This window comes from Styela clava, chromosome 8, assembly GCF_964204865.1.
Source record: "Styela clava chromosome 8, kaStyClav1.hap1.2, whole genome shotgun sequence".
Classification (NCBI taxonomy): Eukaryota; Metazoa; Chordata; class Ascidiacea; order Stolidobranchia; family Styelidae; genus Styela; species Styela clava.
Genome location: NC_135257.1, coordinates 18,712,569 through 18,735,687, shown reverse-complemented (window position 1 = coordinate 18,735,687; position 23,119 = coordinate 18,712,569). Strand labels below are relative to the sequence as shown.

At 36.0% G+C, this 23,119-nt stretch overlaps 5 protein-coding genes across 5 annotated transcripts in view; 4 read left to right on the top strand and 1 right to left on the bottom strand.

Moving 5' to 3' along the window:
• The window catches only part of LOC120346425 (uncharacterized), a 200,558-nt gene that overhangs the window by 94,352 nt on the left and 83,087 nt on the right, over nt 1-23,119 (bottom strand). The window lies entirely within an intron of this gene.
• On the top strand, nt 30-2,878 carry LOC120345460 (ubiquitin carboxyl-terminal hydrolase 39-like). The gene has a single exon (XM_039414917.2). The coding sequence runs from the start codon at nt 138-140 to the stop codon at nt 1,758-1,760; it is 1,623 nt and encodes a 540-aa protein (XP_039270851.2). The 5' UTR covers nt 30-137; the 3' UTR covers nt 1,761-2,878.
• On the top strand, nt 2,951-3,424 carry LOC120345461 (coiled-coil domain-containing protein 12-like). Its single transcript, XM_039414918.2, has one exon. The coding sequence runs from the start codon at nt 2,951-2,953 to the stop codon at nt 3,410-3,412; it is 462 nt and encodes a 153-aa protein (XP_039270852.2). The 3' UTR covers nt 3,413-3,424.
• On the top strand, nt 4,076-13,902 carry LOC120345458 (phosphoacetylglucosamine mutase-like). The gene is made up of 10 exons (XM_039414916.2): nt 4,076-4,402; nt 4,992-5,176; nt 5,813-6,014; nt 6,789-6,972; nt 8,064-8,221; nt 8,590-8,772; nt 10,360-10,479; nt 11,046-11,168; nt 11,964-12,137; nt 12,741-13,902. Exons 1-10 carry the CDS (start codon nt 4,076-4,078, stop codon nt 12,804-12,806), a joined length of 1,722 nt encoding a protein of 573 aa, XP_039270850.2. The 3' UTR covers nt 12,807-13,902.
• Nucleotides 17,141-20,395, top strand: LOC144425756 (uncharacterized). Its single transcript, XM_078115350.1, has 3 exons — nt 17,141-17,702; nt 18,856-19,078; nt 19,420-20,395. Exons 2-3 carry the CDS (start codon nt 18,979-18,981, stop codon nt 19,662-19,664), a joined length of 345 nt encoding a protein of 114 aa, XP_077971476.1. The 5' UTR covers nt 17,141-17,702; nt 18,856-18,978; the 3' UTR covers nt 19,665-20,395.

Genomic DNA, 23,119 nt, shown 5'->3' with positions numbered 1-23,119 from the left:
CTATCGGAATCAGCCAAGCGTAGTTTTTTTGACACGTGACACCGACGTTCAATTTTCGTTCATGCTGCATTTTGTGGGGAAAATTATTCGCTGAGCGTTGTATTTTTCTACAATCTGTATATTTTGAAGGTCTAATCATGGATATAAAAAGTATTAAAAACGAAGTGGATTCGGAAGAGAACTCTGAACCCGCAAAAAAACGAAAAATTTCAGACAGTGAAATTAAACAAGAAGCTCCAGAACAAAAAATATTAGCTTTGGTTGAAGAATATTCGTCTGAAGAAGAATACAGGTATGATGACGAACCAAAGATTGATAGAAGTCGAAGCTGCCCGTATTTAGATACAATTAAACGCAGTGTTTTAGATTTTGATTTCGAAAAATTGTGCTCAGTGTCTCTCTCTCATTTGAACGTTTATGCTTGTCTCGTTTGCGGAAAATATTTTCAAGGAAGGGGCAAAAAATCTCATGCCTACACTCACAGTGTTGAGATAAATCATCATGTATTTTTGAATCTGAGGACTCTGAAATTTTACTGCCTCCCTGATAACTATGAAATTTTAGATTCATCACTTGAAGATATTACTTATGTTCTTAACCCTACTTTTAAAAAGAATCATATCGCTGAATTAAGCACAAGTTCCAAACTTAGTAGAGCTTACGATAGCACAACGTACTTGCCAGGAATAGTCGGGCTCAATAACATCAAAGCGAATGATTATTGTAACGTTGTTTTACAAGCGTTGTCAAACATCCCTCCATTGAGGGATTATTTTTTGAGAGAAGAGAATTACTCTCATATTAAACGGCCACCTGGTGACATCATGATTCTTTTAACTCAAAGATTTGGAGAATTGATTCGTAAATTATGGAATCCTCGTAATTTCAAAGCCCATGTGTCACCACACGAGATGCTGCAGAGCATTGTGCTCTGCTCTCGTAAACGATTCCAAATCACTGTACAAGGTGATCCTCTTGAATTACTTGCTTGGTTTTTGAATTCTTTACATGTTGCCCTAAATGGAACCAAGAAGAAGAGTTCCAGCATCATCACTGAAACTTTCCAGGGAGAAATGAAAATTTATTCAAGAAAAGTTCCTAACCCTGAACTACCAGAAGAAGAAAAAGTGAAACTGTTAGATCTGCCAGAATACCAAGAAACAATGCAAAAATCACCGTTTTTATATCTCACATTAGACCTACTTGCTGCCCCTCTCTACAAGGACGAACAGGAACAAAATATTATCCCACAAGTTCCGTTATTTAACCTTCTTGCAAAATTTAACGGCCTCACTGAGAAAGAATACAAAGGAAAACGAGATTTCACCATGAAAAAGTTTGAGCTTACACGTCTCCCTCCGTTTTTAATTTTCTACATCAAACGATTCACGAAAAATCTATTCTTCATAGAGAAAAATCCTACAATTGTTAATTTTCCCGTCAAAAATATCGATCTCGCGGAATTTGTCGCTGCTGATGCAGATATTAAAGACACATGTTATGATCTGGTTGCAAATATTGTGCATGATGGCGACCCGAACATTGGGAAAGGCACATATCGTGTTTATATTCTCCACCAAGGATCTAACCAATGGTATGAGATGCAAGATCTTCATGTGAGCGACATTTTGCCACAAATGATTACTCTCTCTGAAGCTTACATCCAAATATGGGCCCAAAGAAAAGGTGGAAAAGAATATGCATTTTCTAATGAAATGCAAGCCAAAGCAAAATCGGATGGAGTCAAAATGGAAATATAAATAACATTCATTATTGCTTGATTATTTAGCAAATGCATTTCATATTAGCCAATTTGGCTACTAGTCTTCGGAATTATTAGATCTTTGCTATGTCGAATTGCTATATGGGGAATTGATGATGTGCAAAATTGGCATGAAAAAAATTTTTAGTTTTAAAAGAGTGTTACAGTCTTTGACTGGCCAATTTAAATACTAATCCTTAGTGTGCCCCTCCGCAACTTGGAAAGCTATGATAAAATAGTGTGTAAACTAAACCCACATTTGAATGGAACTTTAACTGACCAGTTGCTTATAGGTGATGGAATAAACCAGACCTGTTTTTTGTTTGTAAAATATTATTATTGGAAGCTAACTGTTCAATCTTGCTCATGCTTTTGTTTAATATTCAACTTTCTAATGATGGCTACTTTAGCACTAATTTCATATGGCATACTCAACTCGGTACTCCCGTAGTGTGTGTACCAGATTAGGGTTAGGCTTAATATACCCCCTGCCCATAGGCTTCCATCCCTTTACACAACTTGATGTAAAGTAGGCGAACTAAATTAGTTACCTCTATTTGGTACACACAATTCTGGAGCGCCCTCAACTTAAGTAACACTTATAAATGAATGAGGTAATGAAATCCAATTTGAGGTATTGGTGACAGTGATATGTATATTTATACAAATTTTCTCATTGGCTTGCTTCATACCACACCCTTTATAATTATCACAAGTAATCAAGAATTGGTTGATATAAATTATCTTTTGTTTTCTGAGCCTGTAGTCACGCTCTCCATGATAAGAGTTTGCAACCTCGATATATAAGTGTGTAGAATACGTGGCAAAATTGCGATTAGCAAATAGATTGATCGAATCAGAAATCTTGTTTAATATAATAGTCATCTCTTTATTATACATGGCATGTACTGTTTACTCACGATCTGTTCAATGGGCTACATGATTGTCTATCCAAAATTTACCATTTGTTTGCTTTCCATTTTAAAAACTTTCAAAAAATTTGCATAAATCTGCTTTTTTGGATATTCAATATACTGCTCTTATTTTTGAAATTTCTAGCTGTCACTTGATGTTAGATTTTGATTTGGTAATAATTGTATTGAATTTTTTTGTAGACCCAGTACTACATACTAAAGTATTATTTAAATCTTCCCTATACAGCTTCGGTGACAGGATACGACTTACAAAATGGCTGACGTTGGTTCATTAGAAGAGCAAGCTCGTAAAAGGAGAGAAAAATTGATGGCAATGAGAAAAAGAGCTGCTGATAAAGACGCAGTTTCAAGCGATGCGAAGCATCCAAAAGAAGAGACGAACGCTGAACTGAAATTAAGGAACTATATTCCTCTCGACGAAAATCTGGTATCTAATGAGCAAGGCAAAGTAAAACCAGTCCATGTTGAAACTGAGGTTTCTGAGCAGCTTGATAAAGCAACACCGACTTTAACCGTCAAAGACGAAGTGGATTTATTGAATCTTGCTCCTCGAAAAATTGACTGGGATCTTAAACGAGACATAAAAGGAAAACTTGATAAATTAGAAAGAAGGACACAGCGTGCCATTGCTGAATTAATTCGAGACAGACTGAAAGAATCGAATTCGATTGGTCCTCAACTTGCTGAAGTATTATCAACTCCTCAGTCTGGGTGATTGTTGCGAAAGCGATAAATTCAGTTTGGCTAATAGTATTGCCATAAGTGGATTTCAGAACTCCAGCTTATGGGTGAAATTATGAGCAAATACTCGTTTGCTAATTCAGTGTAATGCTATAGTGATGAAAAATTCATTTGTATACTGCTCTCCAATGGGTGACTAAATCAGCTACTGGTAGTTAGATACGCTTACACAATATGAAGTGAACTATACTTCGCAACCAAGCATATACATTTATATTTGTACATTGTGTAAAACTGATAGGTAACTTGTCAGGTATCTTGCATAGTGTGGTAAAACCAAATTGAGAAAACCCTGATAAAAGTTTGTATATTATGTTAAGAACTGCTATAAATTAATAACTGGAAGATTTCTTGTTTCATCTATTTTTCTCTATTATATCGGTTTATTAGGACAATAGTTTTCAAACATTATTATGTTTCACTTGTACAATGCTGTTGCATAGACCACATAAAAATTTGGATATTGCATTATTCAGAACTTTGACGGTATTGGTAGGTTCTTCTTTTTCATTTTTCCATAGTTGCAAATTATTTTTGGACATTCATCTTGCATGAATAAATATTTTCATACTTTGATCTTTTCGGCAGCCAAATCAGCGACTGAGAATATTTTATCTCAGAATAACTTGATATTTTTATGCTCACCAACAAAAATATTCAAATTGTTATTATGAGTCAGCGCATTACAACACTCTGCGATGTTATTTCATTTAATTTTTTCTACATTTTACTATCTATAGTCCACTGTAGTATAATGGCTGACATTTACGATAATATTCGTAAGTTATCTGAGGTCCATGGAAATCCAGGAACCTCGCAGATCACGTATGGAACAGCTGGATTTCGTGCCAAAGCAAATATATTGGACCATGTATTCTTCAGAATGGGTCTTCTTGCTGTCTTGAGGTCAAAGTTCAAATCAGCAACAATTGGACTAATGACAACTGCTTCTCATAACCCAGAGGTTTGTTTTAAATATTTTCTTGAAAAAAATTTTGTGAGAAAATGGAAACATTACACCTATTTATATTGAATTTCTAGTTCCAATGCTATGACAATCACCATTGTGTAGCAAATTGGGCACACAATGTCAAACTGAAAGATAGTGACCCCTTGTCTAAGAGTGACTGCTTGTGCAGAGACTTGTTCAGTGCTCAGAATGAGGCCTATAAAATAGAGCTTGTGTTACAAGCTATGAAGTTGCCTGTCATTCAATTCGCTTTTTTTGTCTTACTGGATCTGTGAGTTACCTGTGTCAAAAGAATGCTTGAACAAGACGACTGGTATCATGTGGAATATGATTTTCTTATGTTATTTTAAAACAAACGAAATACAAGTAATAGCAGTTTATTGTATTGGACAAATTTAAGGTTCTGATTATATAATATTCTACCAATAGTGATAGGTTATATTTCCCACCCTATTTATGGTGTCCTAAAAAAGGAAGTGGGCACAAGTTTGAGCCCAGAATATTCGACCTTTTGATGCGCAATGTTATTAAGTAGCTACAATCAAAAAACTGCTTTAAAACCTCATCTCCTTTTGCTTTTTAGGAAGATAATGGAGTGAAGCTAGTCGATCCAATGGGTGAAATGTTAGAAGAATCATGGGAGTCCATCGCAACAGAACTTGCCAATGCTAGTAATGATGATTTGGTCAATGTTTTGAAAAACATTGTTCAAAAATATAAAATTGATTTGGAGGTTTCAGCTTCAGTTATAGCTGGAAGAGATACCAGGTAATTTCTACGATTTGAATCTCTTATAAAAAAATCAATACAGTGTGGAATTACAGAATTTATCATTTTATTTTGTATATCATTATTCTGACGAGTGACCAGTAAGTAATACTGCTATAGTAACATTTATTCATTGATGCTCCACTTCGATTTGTTTTTTATTAATTTTTAATCACAAAAAATTTGTGTATTACTAGAAAAAGTTTTTTGTGTATCGAAATGATTAAGATAACATTCTCTATTGGAATTTAAAGAAAAGTAATATTGCCACAAGTTTACACATTATTGATGTTTAAACTCAAAATAGAATTGTTAGGCAGAATCTTAAGCCTTTGAGCAGCTCATTTTTACCATCATCCTTATTATTTTTCTCGTGATGATGAAAGCCCTGTAGGTGTCGCTGCCTGAAGACCTCTTGAGGTCCCTCGCGACTCCTGTCACACAATTTAAGTTAGTTTCCACTTGTATTTGTAATATTTTTTTATATATCGTACCATGTTTAAATTGTGTTGACGAATAAATGATGATTGATTGATTTAACTTATAATGAGGATGTTTGACAAAAATGGACATACCTAGTTAGTTATATCCCGTTATTATCACTTCCGAGTTTAAATCTGATTCCCCCACTTACAGGCCAAGTAGCATAACTCTCAGTAATGCAGCAAAGGATGGAGTAACTGCATTCGGTGCAAAATATCAAGACTTCGGACTCCTGACTACTCCTCAACTTCATTATTTGGTTGTTTGTAAAAATACCGATGAAAAATATGGAACAGCAACGGAAGAAGGTTATTATAAGAAATTATCTGACGCATTTTCGTCAGCTCTGGGAGAGGTAAATATTGTTTTTATATTGATTGAAGTTTTGAGATTTATGCACTGCTAATTATTGGAAAAGTTCATGCAACGGTACTCCCGTAGCATGTGTACCCGGTTGGGGTTAGGCCATAATTTTATTCCGATTTTCCTTATTTTGTTTCTATTACAACTTACAAGTTCGGGGACTGTCTGTGTTAGCAAGTGAATATACCCTCTGCCCATAGGTTCCAGAAACAAATAGGATTTTAACTTGATGTAAAGTACGGTAGGTAAAAAAAAACTTGTTACCTCCATATTGGTACACATACTTCTGGAGCTCCCATGTAACTATGCTGCAGCCACTAAAAGTGGCTTATTCGTTTCGCAAAGAAGTGGGAATTCTCCAACTCTTATATATACTCCTCCTCTCATATTTATTCCAAGTAAACTTCTTGTTAATCATATCCCGAACTACAATGATTTAAACTGTTTTCTTTCATGTTTCATTTCTTGTAATATTAAATTAATATGGGTTTATGTTATGATTTTCCTGTAAAATGAAATGATCAGAATTGAATTCCAGATATTATTAATTCCAGTATCCAAGACTATTTTAAATGGGCATTCTGAAATTTTTTCGGTGGGTTTTGCCTTTCACCAAAATCTTTCTATTTTTTAAAGCCTTAAATCTATACATGAATGGTTTGGTTGTTTGCTATCCTAGTCATTGGTTGACCCTTTTGACCTCTTTAAACCAAGAGCTATTGAAGAAGGTTTGGCAACTTTCAAACAAATTTACTTTCAATTTCAGAAATCATGTAGCGGGGACCTCACTGTTGACTGTGCTAATGGCGTTGGTGCGCCAAAGTTGAAAGAGTTTTCCAAGCACATTTCAGAAAAACTGAAAATTAACATTTTAAATGATGGGACCATTGGCAAGTTGAATGAAAACTGTGGAGCTGATTTTGTTAAAATACAACAGACTGGCCCTTCAGGTAAATGTTGTATTGCCTCTTTCTGCAGTGTCATGCTTATTTGCTTACATATTAAGAACCGTCTATGAAACTTCTAAAATACTAAAGACACTGTTTGGGTGACATCAGTCTTCTGGCGGGGAAAGACATGTTACCTAAAATTCTAACGCATTATTCAGAAAATCTATATTACACCAAAATTGTTTGTAGATATCTACGAGTGAACTCTACCTGACCCTTACCTAATGTTTTATCACCCTTGATTCAATGTTTGATATGCCCACTTACCTACCTTTCATTATTCATGACATATTTTGGCATGCATCAATAAATTTAGACCAGTGGTTCCCAGTGGCATTGGTATTTTGCTAAGTACGCCCTGAAAAATAAGAGTAAATGCGGCGTGAGTTTTTTTCTTGATAGTTTGGCGCCGCACGAACAAACAGTTTGGTAACCGTTAATAAGATAGGCAATGCTGAACATCTTCGGTTCCTTCAATAATAGTATTTATCTATTTGTTTATTTATCTATTTGTGTGGTAACTCTTTCTCATGGCCTTGCAATCCTATCTGTCTGTACCAGAAACTTTTTGATCATACTGGCTTTTGTCTGAGTGTACAACTTGCTCTTTTTACACAGTGACTTCTTATCTTGTGCCCTATTGGGATTGTAGATATGTGAGAACAATCATAATGAGATAGCGATTGGAGACCGCCGACTCATCAGTCTTCCGCATGTACGATTCCTTCAGTCTGACTCAATAGCGACACCATGTGTCCCATCACTAATTAATTGAAAACTCGCTAATTATACAACATAATTCAAAATCAACAGGCTTCTGGTCTGAGATATGATGAATGCACATGCAAAATTTGGAGCAGATTCAACCTCGCTTTCGTGAAATATTGCGTAAAATACGAAAGTGTCTAACAGACAAACAAACAGACAAATACCTATCAACATATAACAGTGATAACATATTTTATGATAACAAAAATAATAAATTAAGCAGGTGATGCAAAACAAGAAAGATCCAGATCATTCCGGAAATATTATCTCTTTTTCTACTATTCTACTTTGTCCATGTAATTTTATTTTGTTCACTCCTACAGGAATCACAATCAAGCCGAATGAAAGGTTTGCGTCTTTTGACGGCGATGCTGATCGATTGATATATTACAGTGCTACAGATGAAGGAAAGTTTGTCATGTTAGACGGCGATAAAATTGCTGCTCTGATTGCTTCCTTGTTCAAAGAGCTACTGCAAGAGGTTGGTTAAATAAAATGGGTATTCTTGTTGTGTGTGTACCAGGTTAGGGTTAGACCATCATTTTATTCTGATTTTTCTTATTATTTTTCTTAATATGTTACCTACATATTAGTGCACATACTTCTTGAGCGCCAATAAAAGATGCCAAGGAGGATGGTGATAGACTACTGTTGTCATGACGACTGTTTTCTAGTTGGTGATAGTTTTTTATTGATATTGAGTCTGAGACAAAATCATATTTTCAAACGATGACAGAAAATCAAAAAAATTCATTTCTGAAAAATTTGACGTAAGGTACTTCAGTGGATGATATTTACAAATTATAAAACCGGCTAATATTAAGAAACTCTTAAATACATCCGTTTCAGGCAAACATTTCACTTGAAGTTGGAGTTGTGCAAACAGCTTATGCCAATGGAAGTTCTACGAATTACTTGACCGACAGGTTAAAGATTCCTGTTGCCTGTACTAAGACTGGAGTGAAACATTTGCATCATAAGGCAAAAGACTTTGATATTGGAGTTTATTTTGAAGCAAATGGGCATGGAACGGTGAGAACGTTTCCTTATAAACTATACCAGGGGTGGTGTGCAACTTTTAATACCGGAGGGCCAGATAGAAATAACCGAGTGAAACCGTAGGCCGCACCTTGATATAGGCTTCCTAGATTCTAATGCCAATTGAAATTTTACTACAGCATTGTATGTCTTCAAAATCATTTCAATTTAATATATAGGCTTCCTAGATTCTAAATTGGCCTCAGGTATAGGCTTTGCAACACAAAGAGATTGGAGTTACTCGCACATACCGGATTGATCTAAATTAAAAACTTGTTTTACTGGTCACACTGGTTTAAGGTCACACAATTTTCCCTTGCCCATTTGGCCTTTGGGCCGCAGGTTGCGCACCCCTGATCTAGACAAAAGTGTTTAGAAGGGTCAAGTCATTGGCCCCGCTCGTGTTTAACTCGGAGTAGCCATTTGTTGAAAACTCTTGAGTCATCTAAATCAGGGATCGGCAACCTTTTGCCAAAATTGAAGGTTGTAAGTCATTGGCGGGTCGCACATATTTTTAGAATGTTAAAAATCGAATGGATGACCGATGAATCACATTTTATCACACAAATCAGAAAAAAATTTTAAGCATCGTGCGAAGACTGACCGTTTGAATATTTTTTGCGCCATTAAACCATTCGCACTTAGCATCAACTTTTCTGCGTTTTGTTGTCATTTGTCTAAATTATAATTAAATTATATGCTCATTAAACGAGTAAGTGTGAATTATATACTTGTTACGTTATAATATAATTCAGTCTACACGGAAAGTCTTTTGCGTAAAGAATATAATCGACCAAACAGCTATAATTTGTTAGCATAATTCAGTGAAGCGTCGCAGGCCGGATATTTTGCTCCGCGGGCCGTAGGTTGTCGACCTCTGATCTAAATAAAATGATTCGGACTAGTCCAATGTTTCTCAAACAATGGGCCATGATCCACTTCTCTGAGCCATAGAAACATTTTTCGGTGCTCCCGAAGTATGCGAACCAAGATGGCGGACATCGGAACGTAACATGGGTAACAGGTTAGGGTTAGGCAATAATGTTTTTCCAATTTTCCTTATTTTAGTCCTATTATCAGTTCGAAGACTAGCCAAGAGCCTCCCGTAGTATTTATACCTAAAATTATGGCCTAACCCTAACCTAGTACACATGGACATCTTGGTTCGCATACTTCGGGAGCCCCCATTTTTCAGTTGGGACACAAGCCCAGTATAAATAGCTAATTGTCTATCTTGGCGAAAAAAAATTTGTTTCATAGTTTTTTCCTTGCATGAGAAAGTTAATAGGTCACAGAATTTTTTGTGCAACAGAAGAAAAAGAAAAGAAAAAGGTTGAAAACCACTGGACCTACCATAACTGCCAGTGAGACCAAAACCAGTGATTGACTTAAATTGACTTTTGACCCTGGGTTTAGAGTCTTATACTCAACACTATATTACCGATGAGTTTGTGAGAGTCTTCAAATACTCGAAACTGAATATTTATTAAGAATTTAGAATACTAAATATGATTAATTCATATCGATTTGACCTTATCTTAAATTTCATTATTGTATAAACACAAACCATGTGTGTTTCAGGTAATTTTGAAACCAGAAGCGGAAAACAAGATTCGACAAGCAAGTACGAACAAAGAATCGACAGAATGTCAGTTGAAAGCTTCAAAAAAATTGACTCATTTCATTGATTTGATAAATCAGGTCGGTCAGGGATTTTTGCCCCTCGTTGAACATTTAAGTTTAATGAAGTATGTTTTCAGGGTACATTACATTTTGATGAGTATTTCACCAAATTATAATAGTATGCTGACTTAGCTTGGGAATTCTCAAACTTTTGGTGTTGCGGAGACTCTGAGGAGTTGACTATTATTTACGAAGCCCCATAATGAATAAAAACGAACATTTATTTAACGATTATCCCCGAGTAAACTTAGTTTATTTTTCAACTCGGATGTATTTGCTTATTTGTATTTGTATTTGAAAAAAATTAATATGCATTAAGTATGCATTGTTGTTGCATTGTTGCTTGTCTGAGGAAGTCTGATTTTGGTCAGACGAAACGTTACAGAAATATATTTGTGTTAGTGTGCAGCAGGACTTGAATTGCATAATATGGTATTTTTATTCGTGCTGCAGCATCCTTGCATTATACGCTTACGGATCCACTAGCGCAAAGGCATAGAGAAAGGATTGGGAGTTAGTCTTGCGCAACCTCTACTGATCGTTATAGTCCCTTGCACTGTTGTCAATTATGCTTTCTTTTCCAGACTGTTGGTGATGCAATGAGTGACATGTTAGTAGTTGAAGCAATTCTATGCAACAGAGATTGGTCGATTAAAGAGTGGAGTCAGATTTATACAGAGCTGCCAAACAGACAACTCAAAGTTAAAGTATGTTTATTTCTCCTAATTATGGAAAAAGGCGCACCTAAAAGGACTTTGCTTGGGCTGTACTCACAGGCTCAAACTCCATGGCGGATAATCATGTGCAAGACAATTGCTGGAATCTTTGCCATTGCAGGGTAGCTCTAGAGTATAACTTTATTTCGACTCCATAAACAGCATAATAGACGATAAAGTAATGAATAAAAATAAAATAAATAAAACTCATTACAGAATCAGAAAATCAAACGAAACCTCGAGTGAGGTTTAAAGCAGGGATGGGCGGGCCAGATGTGGGAAAATGAAGTATTCGGCGGGCTGGATTATAACATGAATAGTATCCAATATCTTAATCACATATTTATTCGCTAATACAAAAAAGAAAATTACAAATCGCGTTCAAAGTTTAAACTACAACAAAATAGAGACCAAAAAACACATAATGAATTTATCATAATGTACTAAAAGTAATGTAATAATGTAGTATCATAATATACTGATGTACAGTCAGCGGGCCGGTCTAAATCTCGTTGCGGGCCGTATGTTGCCCACCCCTGGTTTAAAGCGTTGGACAGCTACAGCTTCCTCCACCATCCATACACGGCTTCAGTCCAGAATACCTAGTTAACTATTTTCATACCGGACATGAATGGTGGCTAGACATAAGACTGTGGTTTGCCATACGATTAATCTGTCTTATCGGGCTTTCCTTCCTCCTGTGATAAATACAAAGTACTCTTGTATAGTTTCCAATACTCCAATCCTAAACTTTAAATAAATCTTTAGTCCTTGCATTTTTCATAGGTGAAAGATCGATCAGTTGTAAAAACCACTGATGCAGAACAAAAATTAACCAACCCTGAAGGTCTACAAACATTGATAGACGATGTCGTATCAAAATATCCCGATGGAAGATCATTTGTCAGACCTTCTGGTACCGAGGACGTTGTCAGAGTATATGCTGAGAGTGACACACAGGTAAACTGGTTATTGTCCATCGTCGACCGTCGTTATCAAGTCCATGCACCTTAAACAAATAACTAACTAATCCCATACCGGACACTGACTGTTAATCTGACGAGAGGCCGTGGTTCGTCATATGATTAAGCCGTCTTATTGCCTTTCCTCTCCCCCAGAAAAAGTATATAAATCTTAACCTGTCTCTATTTTGTTGCCCCATTATGAATACCTTCATCAAGGCGCCAATCTCGAATAGTAAATTTTTTTGCTAAAACGACCTTTAGGACAGGCATTCTACCATTAAGTATAAGTTTATTTTGACTCAGTAATCTGCAAAAAAGGCGATTATGTATGTAGGAATTGCCTCAATAGATGAAGCATTATTATTACTTTAATGCACACTTTTTTAATGGTTACATAAGGATTCGATGATATTTTTAACTTATTGGAGAGGTTTCTTGTGTTTCGTTTGCTGTCAAATCCGCAATAATTCAACTTTTCTTCTAAAGCTGTTAAAATAATTTTTACCACAAAAAAGCTGAGAATCTTGTCTCAATAAAAAATTGGCAGTGTAATGTATACATACACAATCATGACTGAACCTACATCTCATTATTCCAGGAAAACGCTGACAAACTCGCTGATGAAGTGAAAGAACTTGTGAAGGAACATGCTGGCGGAATTTAATAATCCTTTATTCTGTGTAGAATTTGTTTCAAATATTCTGCCCAAAAGTCGGTCAGAACTTGCGCTTCAGCTCAAAAAAAATTAGTCAGTTAATCCATGCCAAAACAGTAATTTGAAAGGAAAACAAACATAATTTATCAGTAATATTTAGACTATCCAGACTAGAAACTATCAGTAGTCTGATTTTTTGTGTGTTTAAATTTTATTGCGCGAAAGTAGTGAATGGTCGATTTTGTTTTTTTTTCAGCCAATAAGATCGAAACGATAGCATACATAAATATGGTACTGTGAAAATAATTGGAATATCCGAAAGAAAAGCAAGTCTTGAAAATCAATTTTGTGTACAAGTCCTTCTGTATTAACTCCTGATTTAAGTTCTGTGTTTCTGAAATTTTAATGATTCACGTTTTCCTTACGCAGACTCCAAGCAGCACTTGTACCCATCCCGACTTCATGAGCTCAAAGGTTGGTTTGAGATACCCTGAACCAGTGGTGAGCTGCAGCCGAAACGCACCGGAACCGCGTTACGGTTGTTGGACATTTTACTGCATTTGCGTTCCTGTTGTTGAAATAAAATTATGGTATAAAGTCTAGTTTCTCTGGTAAACTTAGTTATTAAATTATGGTTCGTTACATCATATTAAGCCTTTTATGTCACATCAATAATTAGTACAGCAGTAACGTGTATTAGATGTTTCCCCGACCTTTAACCCCATGAATATTCATTCTATACCTTTTCAATAATAAGATTTGTATTGAATTGCTATGAATACTCTTGTAATTTTACACAAACATATTTCATATAAGTTCATTGCAGTTCTGTAAACGTCCGTGTCGTGTTATATTACATTTTTGCGAATTTGGTGCGTTCCGGCTGTTACGATTTTTCCAGCCCATCACTGTCCTGAACCAGTTAGTACTATTTTACAACAACTATGCCTTCCTATTATGCAGTGTGTTTAATTTGCAGCGTGCAATCTCACTAATTCGTCATTTGATACAATTCAACAGCTGCAATACAATTTCCGTTCTTTATATTTTTATATCCTAAGAATAGAACAATGTATCGGCCTAAATATAGAGCTTGTATAATTAATTTTATTGTGTAAGTTATTTCTTGTGGATGGATTGTTAGATTTATGTAACGAGACAGTAGCCGTCAACGCAGTGCGATTTTTATGTTGATCGTTATAATTGGCTTTTTGAGGACTCGGCGCATCGTGCTATGCGTTTGGAACATGCTTGGCGTCGCACCTATAATAATTACGGTGCTCGTATTCGCAGCTCTCATTGATGGCTGGTGATTCATGTAATGCCCTGTTACATGGGTGTCTCCAAAATGTCATGTCCCACCTGTACCACGTGTAGTACCAAGTGGGACACAACATTTTGGAGAAACCGCTGTTACACCACGTCCGTGCATCTGTAACAAATAGGTAGAGGATTGTTCACAATACCCGTCAGGTGAATGAACGAGCGCGGTGGTTCGTTATATGACGAGCTTTCCACGACCTCTGAATAAATGTCATATTCCTATTGTACTATAGTACAGAGGTGGGTAACCCGTAACACGCGTGCCAAACTGCTTTAGTACCGAGGTAAGAGCAATCGTACACAGGGTACGATTGCAATCGTCGCAGGGTTATAAGCGACGTTGGCCATAAAGACTGTTTCGGAAGCAGTAAGGTCGAATTAGAAATATTTTTTCATATATTTCCGCGTACGCGCATATCTACACCGCATTTGAATGGTCGGTCTATGGCAGTGGTTCTCAACCTTCTTACATATCTGACCCCCTTCTGGAGGCTTTTAGCCCCGTTGTTTATTATTCCAGCGGTATTTATAGTGTTACTTTGATTGGTAGATTCCAAATCCGATTATATTCAAACATTTCATGCTCAACAAAGTGAAGACACCCTGTGAAATAACCTTATCAAGCAATGAAACTAAGAAGAACGGGGAGTATTCTAGTAGAAGTAAAATCAGCTTTGCGCCTGGAATGGTGGCCCCCTTCAACTGCTCTATGGCCCACTTGGTGGGAAATGGCCCCTATTTGGAAACCACTGGACTGTGCATTTTTGAGAATCAATCGAAAGGGGTCAGCGACTTGCAGTCTTATTTGAAGTGAAACACCAAAGATTTTATGAAATAAAACTACACCTTATGTAGTCTTTGAATATTTTACGGTCCAAGTCAATAATTTGGAATCCAAATAGCATCATTTGTTAAATTTGAAAGTAGTTAATGCATACGACCTCATTTTTACTATACCGCGTTACTGGAGTCACTTTTCCCGGAACAATTAAATTCTGTTGTCAACGTGTCAATTCACAATTTTTTAGTCACAATGTCATCGTTCTGCAGAATTCTGGTCCGTTTGAAGTGTTCGGCGCGGACATTCATTTGCTACGAGTAACTGAAATTTCCTTCAAGTCATATATTTTGTAGTATAGTTTGTAAAGGTAGACATGAATCTTTGTTACAAAGCCCCCGCCCATCAAATCCCCTTTAAAGTGCGCCATTGCGCAGTTCCACCAGACCATTCGCGCAGTAAAATCTGAATCTCGCGCCCTTGCAACATTACCTTTTTAAAGCGTGGCTCGTTAAAATTTTCCCATGCCTAGCTAGAATGGGCATTCCGTGAGTTAAACCTTTACTTTGTTCGCATTCCGATAATATATTATACTGTTGTAATAGTTCACAAAGTTTGTAAATCATGTAGGACTCTGCTCAGACTTAAAATGTTTATGCTCAGTGAAATAAACATTTGCTTAGTGTAGCATTTTCTTAGAGGGAACACTGCCGCCCATCATACAAAAAAATGAGATTTAAAAAAAACATCTCCGCCACCTTTTAAAATAACACGGTAGTGGCGGTAATTATTCAGTTTGGGTTAGGAATGGTTCAAAATTTGTTTTTCGTGCGCAATCTGCTTTCCTAATCCTTCACCCCAACTGGATAATTACTAATTTTGAGCGGTGGTGAGGTTGTTTTTAGCGGGTGCTTTGTTTGTACTAAAGAAAAAAAGGATATAACCAGTGGTGGGATTCGAGCAATGTCATGGTAATCAGCGACCCCGTTTTTTTGGTGACCGTACATTTGAACCCATGTGTATATCCGCATGCGAGTGCTAAAACCCATGGGTTAGGGTTAGTATGGGTTCAAATATCCGTAAAACAAGAAAAATTTCCATAGTTGCAATAGTATGCAGGTGCAATTGTCGCGGGTTCAGATGTACGTGGTTCAAATGTACGTGGGTTCAAATGTAATGGAACTTTTTTTTAGATATTGAACAACCGCAGCAAATGGGTAACGTACACTGCAGCTGACAATAGCGTTATTTTTGACGTTGCGAAACTTTATATTAGATTTATGTAAAGCGTGTCGGTGTCATGTTAATGGAGCTTACGTAGTGAGCACGCCATTAGTAATTATGACGTACAGTTATTGAGCTATAAGTTCGTAAAGGTTTTCTGAAATGATGAGACCTGTTGTCAGTCATATCCTCGTCAGAGAATCCGTTTTTAAAATTTCGAAGACATCAACGGATTCAACTACGATTACGTCCACTGTTTTAAATAAGTAACCAATTTTTTTTTACGATTTGCATCTATAGGGCTGGGCATTTTGAAGCGAATAGTAAATTATTCGATTCGGTTAAGACGATAATTTCACTTCTTGTTTGGCGAATGTGTGTAAACACTCAGCGAACTGTTCGAGTGATAGATCCTATGTTGTTAGCAATTCATGTGTCTGAGGGACCTATTAAAGACGGAAATTACATACCATTACATATATTCAATTGGAGAAAAATATTCGATTCGATTCTGAAATCATCAGGTATTCGAAAATGCCCAGTCCTAGTCGTCTATTTTGTAGGACAATATGTAAAAACGGATATATCGGACTGAGTATTTGAATAAATTACTATTTCAGCTTTGAGATTACTCATATCCGATTAACGTACATAGAAGAGTCAGTGAACTATCTGAATATAGCTAACTGCATGAGTTAATGTTAATTACAGTTTCTTCCTACGTGTGCGAGAGTTCGGCCTCGTAAATTTTTATGAAGGTTTTTGTAAAGTAGTAACGTATGAACGAGTGTCTCTTATATAGCCAGAAACGCAGAATTAGGTTATAAAACGTCAGCAATTATAGTACTAGTCAGTCAGTAGTTTATTTTTTAAAACGCTGGTATCAAATAAACGACGACATGAAATGTATAAAAGAGGTTGTCCCGCGCCTGAATATGCAACAGAGTTTATAGCATCAGATGGCGCGTGTGGCAGCAGTGGCATATCTCGGGTGTGGCAGCTATGGCTTGTGCCATGATTCAGATTCAGATTCAGATATTTATTTTTCGTCGTGCAAAAACATTGTACATTTAAACAAATGGTAAAAATTAAATAAATACATTGAAAGAAAGAGGTACAATATTTGGACTGCAATAGACGAGGGATCGCGAAAAGACTATCAAAAGTCATCATGTCAGCGACACCATTATAGAAGCAGATTAAGTCAAACAATACAGAAATAAATCAGCAAAAATAAATGAAACAATTTGGGAACTAAAATGTACGTGAGAACAGAAGATTCGATTAAATAGAAAAAAGCATTGACGAATTTAAACAACTCAACGCCATGCTCCACCGAGCACGCCAACAACAAAGAAATTGCTGACGTGCGTGACGCAGCATAATGTTGTTGACTACTTGGGGAATTCCCTGCAGCAGCAGCAGTGGAACTACTAATATAACCAATGAATTATGATTAAGAAAAAGACATATTCAATTTATTTTGGATTGCAAAGAGCACATATATATTGGAAAATATTAAACGACATATGTGAACTACAATGGATGAAAGCATATTAAAGAAGCAATGACTATTAGAGGTAACTAAAGTTTTTGAATTTTGTCTTTGTTATAAGAGTTCATAATACAGTTATTTTGTGAAGTGACTTTCATAAGGAGCACATGCTATTAAATAATAAAATAGCAGTAATGGAAATCAATAAGGTGAAAGGATACCTAGCTTATTATAGAATCTTGAGCAAATAAAGGTAAGAAACACAAGTGCTTTGTGAGAGAAAGTCATGCTCTGTGAGCAGCACATACTATTGGAGTATACCACAGTATTGAAGAGCAAATAAAATAATAATAATACAAGGATAGTGATAGCATATCATGAGAATAATGACAAGATGAAGGTAACACCCATAATTTGAAAAAAGTGAGTTTCAAACAGTCTGAGATACATTTCAACTCTGCCAGCCTACTGACAGATATAAGAATCTAAGTAAAGAAATTTTAGTGCTTTTTTGAATGAATTATAAGTCTTAGAGCGAAGTGTGTCTTGGAGCGTATTCCAGAGTTTCACACCGATGAATTTAATAGAGCTTTGTGAACGATTGGTAGAAAAGCGAGGCACATGGTATGAGCTATTGGCAGCGGAACGAGTTGAATGAGAGTGAACACTCATCTGTTTGACAAAATAGTATTTAAAAGCCATAGGCAGTTTATTGTTTAGGTGTTGGTGCATGAGTTTCAGTATCTCGATTTTATAAATGTCTGACATTTTGATTATTTGATTCTTATGGTAAAGAGGATCTAATCTTGACATTGGTCCAGCATGGGTCAAAGCACGGATAGCCCTGTTCTGTAATACTTCAATCCGGTGTAACAAAGTTTTATTAGCTGATCCCCAAGCTATAATACCATATTGCAAATGAGATTGAAACAGAGCGAAGTATATCATGCGTAACGTAGACAAAGAAGTATAACGCCTAAGCCGATAAAGCATTCCTACCGCCTTGGCTAATTTAACAGCAGTGTTGGTTATTTGAATGTCCCATTGCAGTTTGTTATCAATGTGGATACCAAGATATTTGAATGAGCTAACGTTGTCAAGAATAGTTCCTTCAATCTCAATTTTCACAGATGTCTGTGATTTGGATTTACTTGGAGCAAACAACATAGTTTTTGATTTATTTACATTTAATGTTAATTTGTTTTGTTTCATCCAATTTGCTACTTTTCTTATTTCAGTGTTCACTCTGGACTGAAGCACATCCGGAGACTTGTCGCTATCTAGAAGATTGGAATCATCAGCAAATAATTTTGTAAATAATGAGGAGCTGTGTGCAAGATCGTTGATGAAAATAAGGAATAATGTCGGGGCCAAGCATGATCCTTGTGGGACTCCATGAGTCACATGTAAGGTGGGGGAACAGTATGAACCCATTTGAACAAATTGTGTTCTATTTGTCAGGTAATTTGCCAGGAGTTGGCTCGCTACTCCTCTAATTCCATAATGCCACAGCTTATAGACTAAGATTTGGTGATTAACAGTGTCAAAAGCTTTCTTAAGATCTAAGAAAGTTGCACTAATATATTCTTTTTTCTCTAATTTATCGTATATATGGGATATAGTGTCTAGAATTGCATGCGAAGTGGAATGTTTGGCTTGAAAACCAAACTGTGATTTATTAAGTACACTATGTTTTGTGAAAAAATCCATTAGCCTCCTATTAATTAAGCGTTCGAATACCTTGTTAATAGCAGATAGAATAGATATGGGTCTATAATTTGATACATGTTTTGTATTACCAGATTTAAAGATCGGAATGACTCTGGCGATTTTCAATGAAGATGGGAAAATGCCTAATCGAAGCGAGCTGTTAAAGAACTCTGTCAGACATGGTGATAATATATCTGCAACATATCTGAGAAAGCGACTGGGAATGCCGTCTGCCCCAATTGCCTTCCCGACCCGCAGGGTAGCTAATTCTATAGTTAGTTCGTTCATCGTTGCTGGACTCAAGAATATGGATTGGTTTACTCGTTTGCCAAGGTAAATTTTGAAGCCATCCATGTCATTACCGAACTTTTCAGAAAGAGCGGAACCAACAGTAGAAAAATACTTATTAAATTCTTGCGCGATCAAATGATTATCATTTATAGTAATGCCATTTTCCAGATGAATTACATCAATATTTTGCCTAGATTTATTTTTGTGGATGCAATTTCATTAACAATTCGCCATGTTGATTTCGGGTTTCCTTTATAGAAAGCAATACGGTTTTGATAATAGATTTGTTTAGCATTATCAATAGTGTGTTTCAGTACGTTGCGATACTTTTTAAAATAAGAGCATTGGGAACTATTGCCATTTAGATAATGTGACTTGAACATCTTATTTCTTATGCGAATACTATTGAGTATTCCTTTCGTAATCCATGGCTTTAGCTTTATTCTTTTTTTACGGCGCGACAAGGGTCGAAATGGGGCGTGATTATTGATTAGACCAACAAAAGATTGGGTGAATTCATCAAATATTGCGTTATAGTTTTGAGAATTCAAATATAATGAACGAAAGCGATTGTTTATCAAGTTTTGCGTATCTGAGCGAAACTCTTCAATGCAAAAAGCAGACATATCTCTCGTTATGATGAGATCATTTCTACTAAGTGGTTTGATGCCACTTATACAGCACATGATGGGATAATGATCTGTAATGTCTGATCTAATAACATAAGAATCTAATTTTTTATTTGTTATATTGGAATAAAAATGATCAATAAGTGTGGATGATGTTTGTGTGACTCTAGTTGGTTTGGTAATTAGTGAGATTGAATTGTGAGCAATTAGCATGTTAGAGTAGTTTGTAATTTGAGTGCTACTCGATGTTGCGAATAAATTTATATTAAAGTCGCCCATTATTATAAAGGGTTTACTTGTTAATTTTGTGAGACAGTTTTCAAATATGCTTGTAAAAGCAGGGATATCATTTTTAGGGTGTTTGTATATTATGCCAATACTCAAATTTTTATCCATATTAGCCAAGCTAATTTCTAACCAGAGATCTTCACAATTAGGATAATTTAAATGATATTCTGGGGACTCTGTAGATTTAACATCATCTCTGATGAAAACACCAACACCGCCAGATTTCGAGGCAGAAGTGACATGAAAAAATTTATACCCGTCGAGGCTTATAATTGCAGAATTTTTATGCAATTTCGTTTCGCTAATGGCTATAACATGGGGAGAAATAGAGAATTTGGACAATAGTATAGTAAGTTGGTCAATATTTTTTTGAATAGAGCGAATATTTACATGGATAATCGTTAAATCGGAATCAGATGAAATGTTACTCAAATCTGAAACTTCAATATTGCTACACAGGCAACTATTAAATTGTTCACAGTGTTTCAAACTGTTTTCACAAGTAGGATTATTTACTAATACATTATTACAATAACTCGACATTTACCTATTGAGAGTAAAATAGTAGTAATGGAAAAGGAAAAATTTACCATTAAGTATGAATTGATAACCTACTTTATCAAGAGTAGATCATCTTCAGTGATGATTGGAATCGTAGCTGTATCAGAGTTCTTTTTTATCAGAACTTTCCCATTGTTAGTCCAGAGAAACTTGTAGCCACAAGATTGTTTACGCTCTTTGGCCTTGAAAAACAAGTCTTTGTTGGAGTCAGACAGATTCTCAACAATGAAAAGTTTTGTTGCTCTGGGAAATTTTGGGAAGATGGTAGAAATATCCAGGGATTTTAGCTTGCGACGATTCGTTAGGATCTTATTTCTTGTTTTCCTGTTAATGAACTTAGCAATAATAGGTGATGGTTTCCTTGTGTTATATTTTGAAAGTCTGTGGCAATTTGATATGTCAATAGATTGTAGGGGGACATCCAATTTGCTACAAATTTTAGATATTAAATTTTCACAGTTTTCGCCAACTGTGTAAGGGATGTTATGGAACTCTAGATTGTCTAGTCTGGAACGACGTTCTTGATCTTGTTGTCGTTCAGTTAATATATCGTTTTCTTCTTCGAGGTCTTGCACAATGGGCGCCGTTCTGACACGGGCGAAAAGTTTTAATTGTAAAATGTTTCAATAAAATGGTCTTTATTTGAAAAAAATTTAAACTTGTATTTTTACTTGAATATTAACGTACAATTATCCTCATTTTCAATCAATGATCAAGGAAGCGCATTTTTAAACTTCGCAATGGGCGACAACTTACGCAGATACACCACTGTTTGGCAGGTAACCAGTTAGGATTCGATTCAATCGTTGAAATGTCGCTATATTCAGCGCTCCCAAATGTGTTTTTTGTGTTGTTTCAGCATTTGGATGACGACAGCAAATGGGTCATGTTGATGTAGCTTACGTAGTGACGTCATCAGATATGACGTATTGTTATAGAACTAGAGTTCATGGTTTTCTGAAATGATTTCATTACAATAAATATACTTCACTCTCACTATTCACTGATGCATCGGGCCATATGTAATAAGATTTACACTACATTATGCAAGAAGCGGATGAAATACAATTCAGGACTGGCACACGACACCGTGGTGAATAGCTTAACCTTTGTTTTGCAATGGTCATTTCCTGAACTTCTATATAAATATTTCCGCCCCTGCCCTTATTAATCACAATCAAGATTGCTAATAAGCGTGGTATAGAAATAGCAAAGAAATTTTTAGGTATTACTCAATGTTCGGGTTAACTAATTGAGTTATAGGGGAACGAACCTTATTTCACTGCGAGGTCATTTGATAGTTAAGCATATATCCTTGTATAATGAAATGTTCAGAGATCTGTTTGTAGCGTATAAAACGTGCAGAACACGCTTGTACTAAGAAGCTCGTATTATTTTGCTTCTAGTCTTATGTACAGTCTATCCTACAGTATATACGTTATTTCATTGTAAGAAAACTAGATAGAGATATTTGATGAGACGGTGTTTTTTTTTGTACAAGCCCCCAGCTCAGGGTGGTCCAAACCCAGGCCCGCGGGCCACATGTGGCCCGCTGCTTCATTATCTGTGTCCCGCGTCGCATTCGGAGAGGAATCAAAAAATTGCATTTCGTGTTGTTTTGTCATAAAATCAACCAAAAAAATCTTTTGACATTTTGTTGCATCACTAATGTCACTAAATTGACTAGCGTTATGGCTTGCTGAGGCAACTAGCGAAGTTAAACGAGCGAAGTTCTTGGCAATTTTGTGGCCCGCGAACAATGCAAATATATTTTGTGGCCCGCGCAGCTGCCAATCTTGGACCACCCTGCCCTAGCCAAAAAAAGCACCCGTGCAAATGCTCAAAATAAAGAAAATTAGTAATTATACAGTTAGGGTATAGATTAGAAATGCAGATTGCACGCAATTCAAAATTTCAAATCATTCCTAACTCTAACTAAATAATTGCTAATTTGTTATTTTAAAACGTCTCAAATCTCACATTTTTGCATCAGTGGCCTCCCTCGTCCTCGTTATTATGTTCG

Bases quoted from the DNA above. Each gene is read 5' to 3' on its own strand.
- LOC120345460 (XM_039414917.2), top strand. From the start codon at position 138: ATGGATATAAAAAGTATTAAAAACGAAGTGGATTCGGAAGAGAACTCT.
- LOC144425756 (XM_078115350.1), top strand. From the start codon at position 18,979: ATGTCGGGGCCAAGCATGATCCTTGTGGGACTCCATGAGTCACATGTA. The intron at 19,079-19,419 runs GTAATTTGCCAG...TTGTATTACCAG, and splicing joins AATTGTGTTCTATTTGTCAG to ATTTAAAGATCGGAATGACT.
- LOC120345461 (XM_039414918.2), top strand. From the start codon at position 2,951: ATGGCTGACGTTGGTTCATTAGAAGAGCAAGCTCGTAAAAGGAGAGAA.
- LOC120345458 (XM_039414916.2), top strand. From the start codon at position 4,076: ATGCTCACCAACAAAAATATTCAAATTGTTATTATGAGTCAGCGCATT. The intron at 8,773-10,359 runs GTGAGAACGTTT...TGTGTGTTTCAG, and splicing joins AAGCAAATGGGCATGGAACG to GTAATTTTGAAACCAGAAGC. The intron at 12,138-12,740 runs GTAAACTGGTTA...TCATTATTCCAG, and splicing joins ATGCTGAGAGTGACACACAG to GAAAACGCTGACAAACTCGC.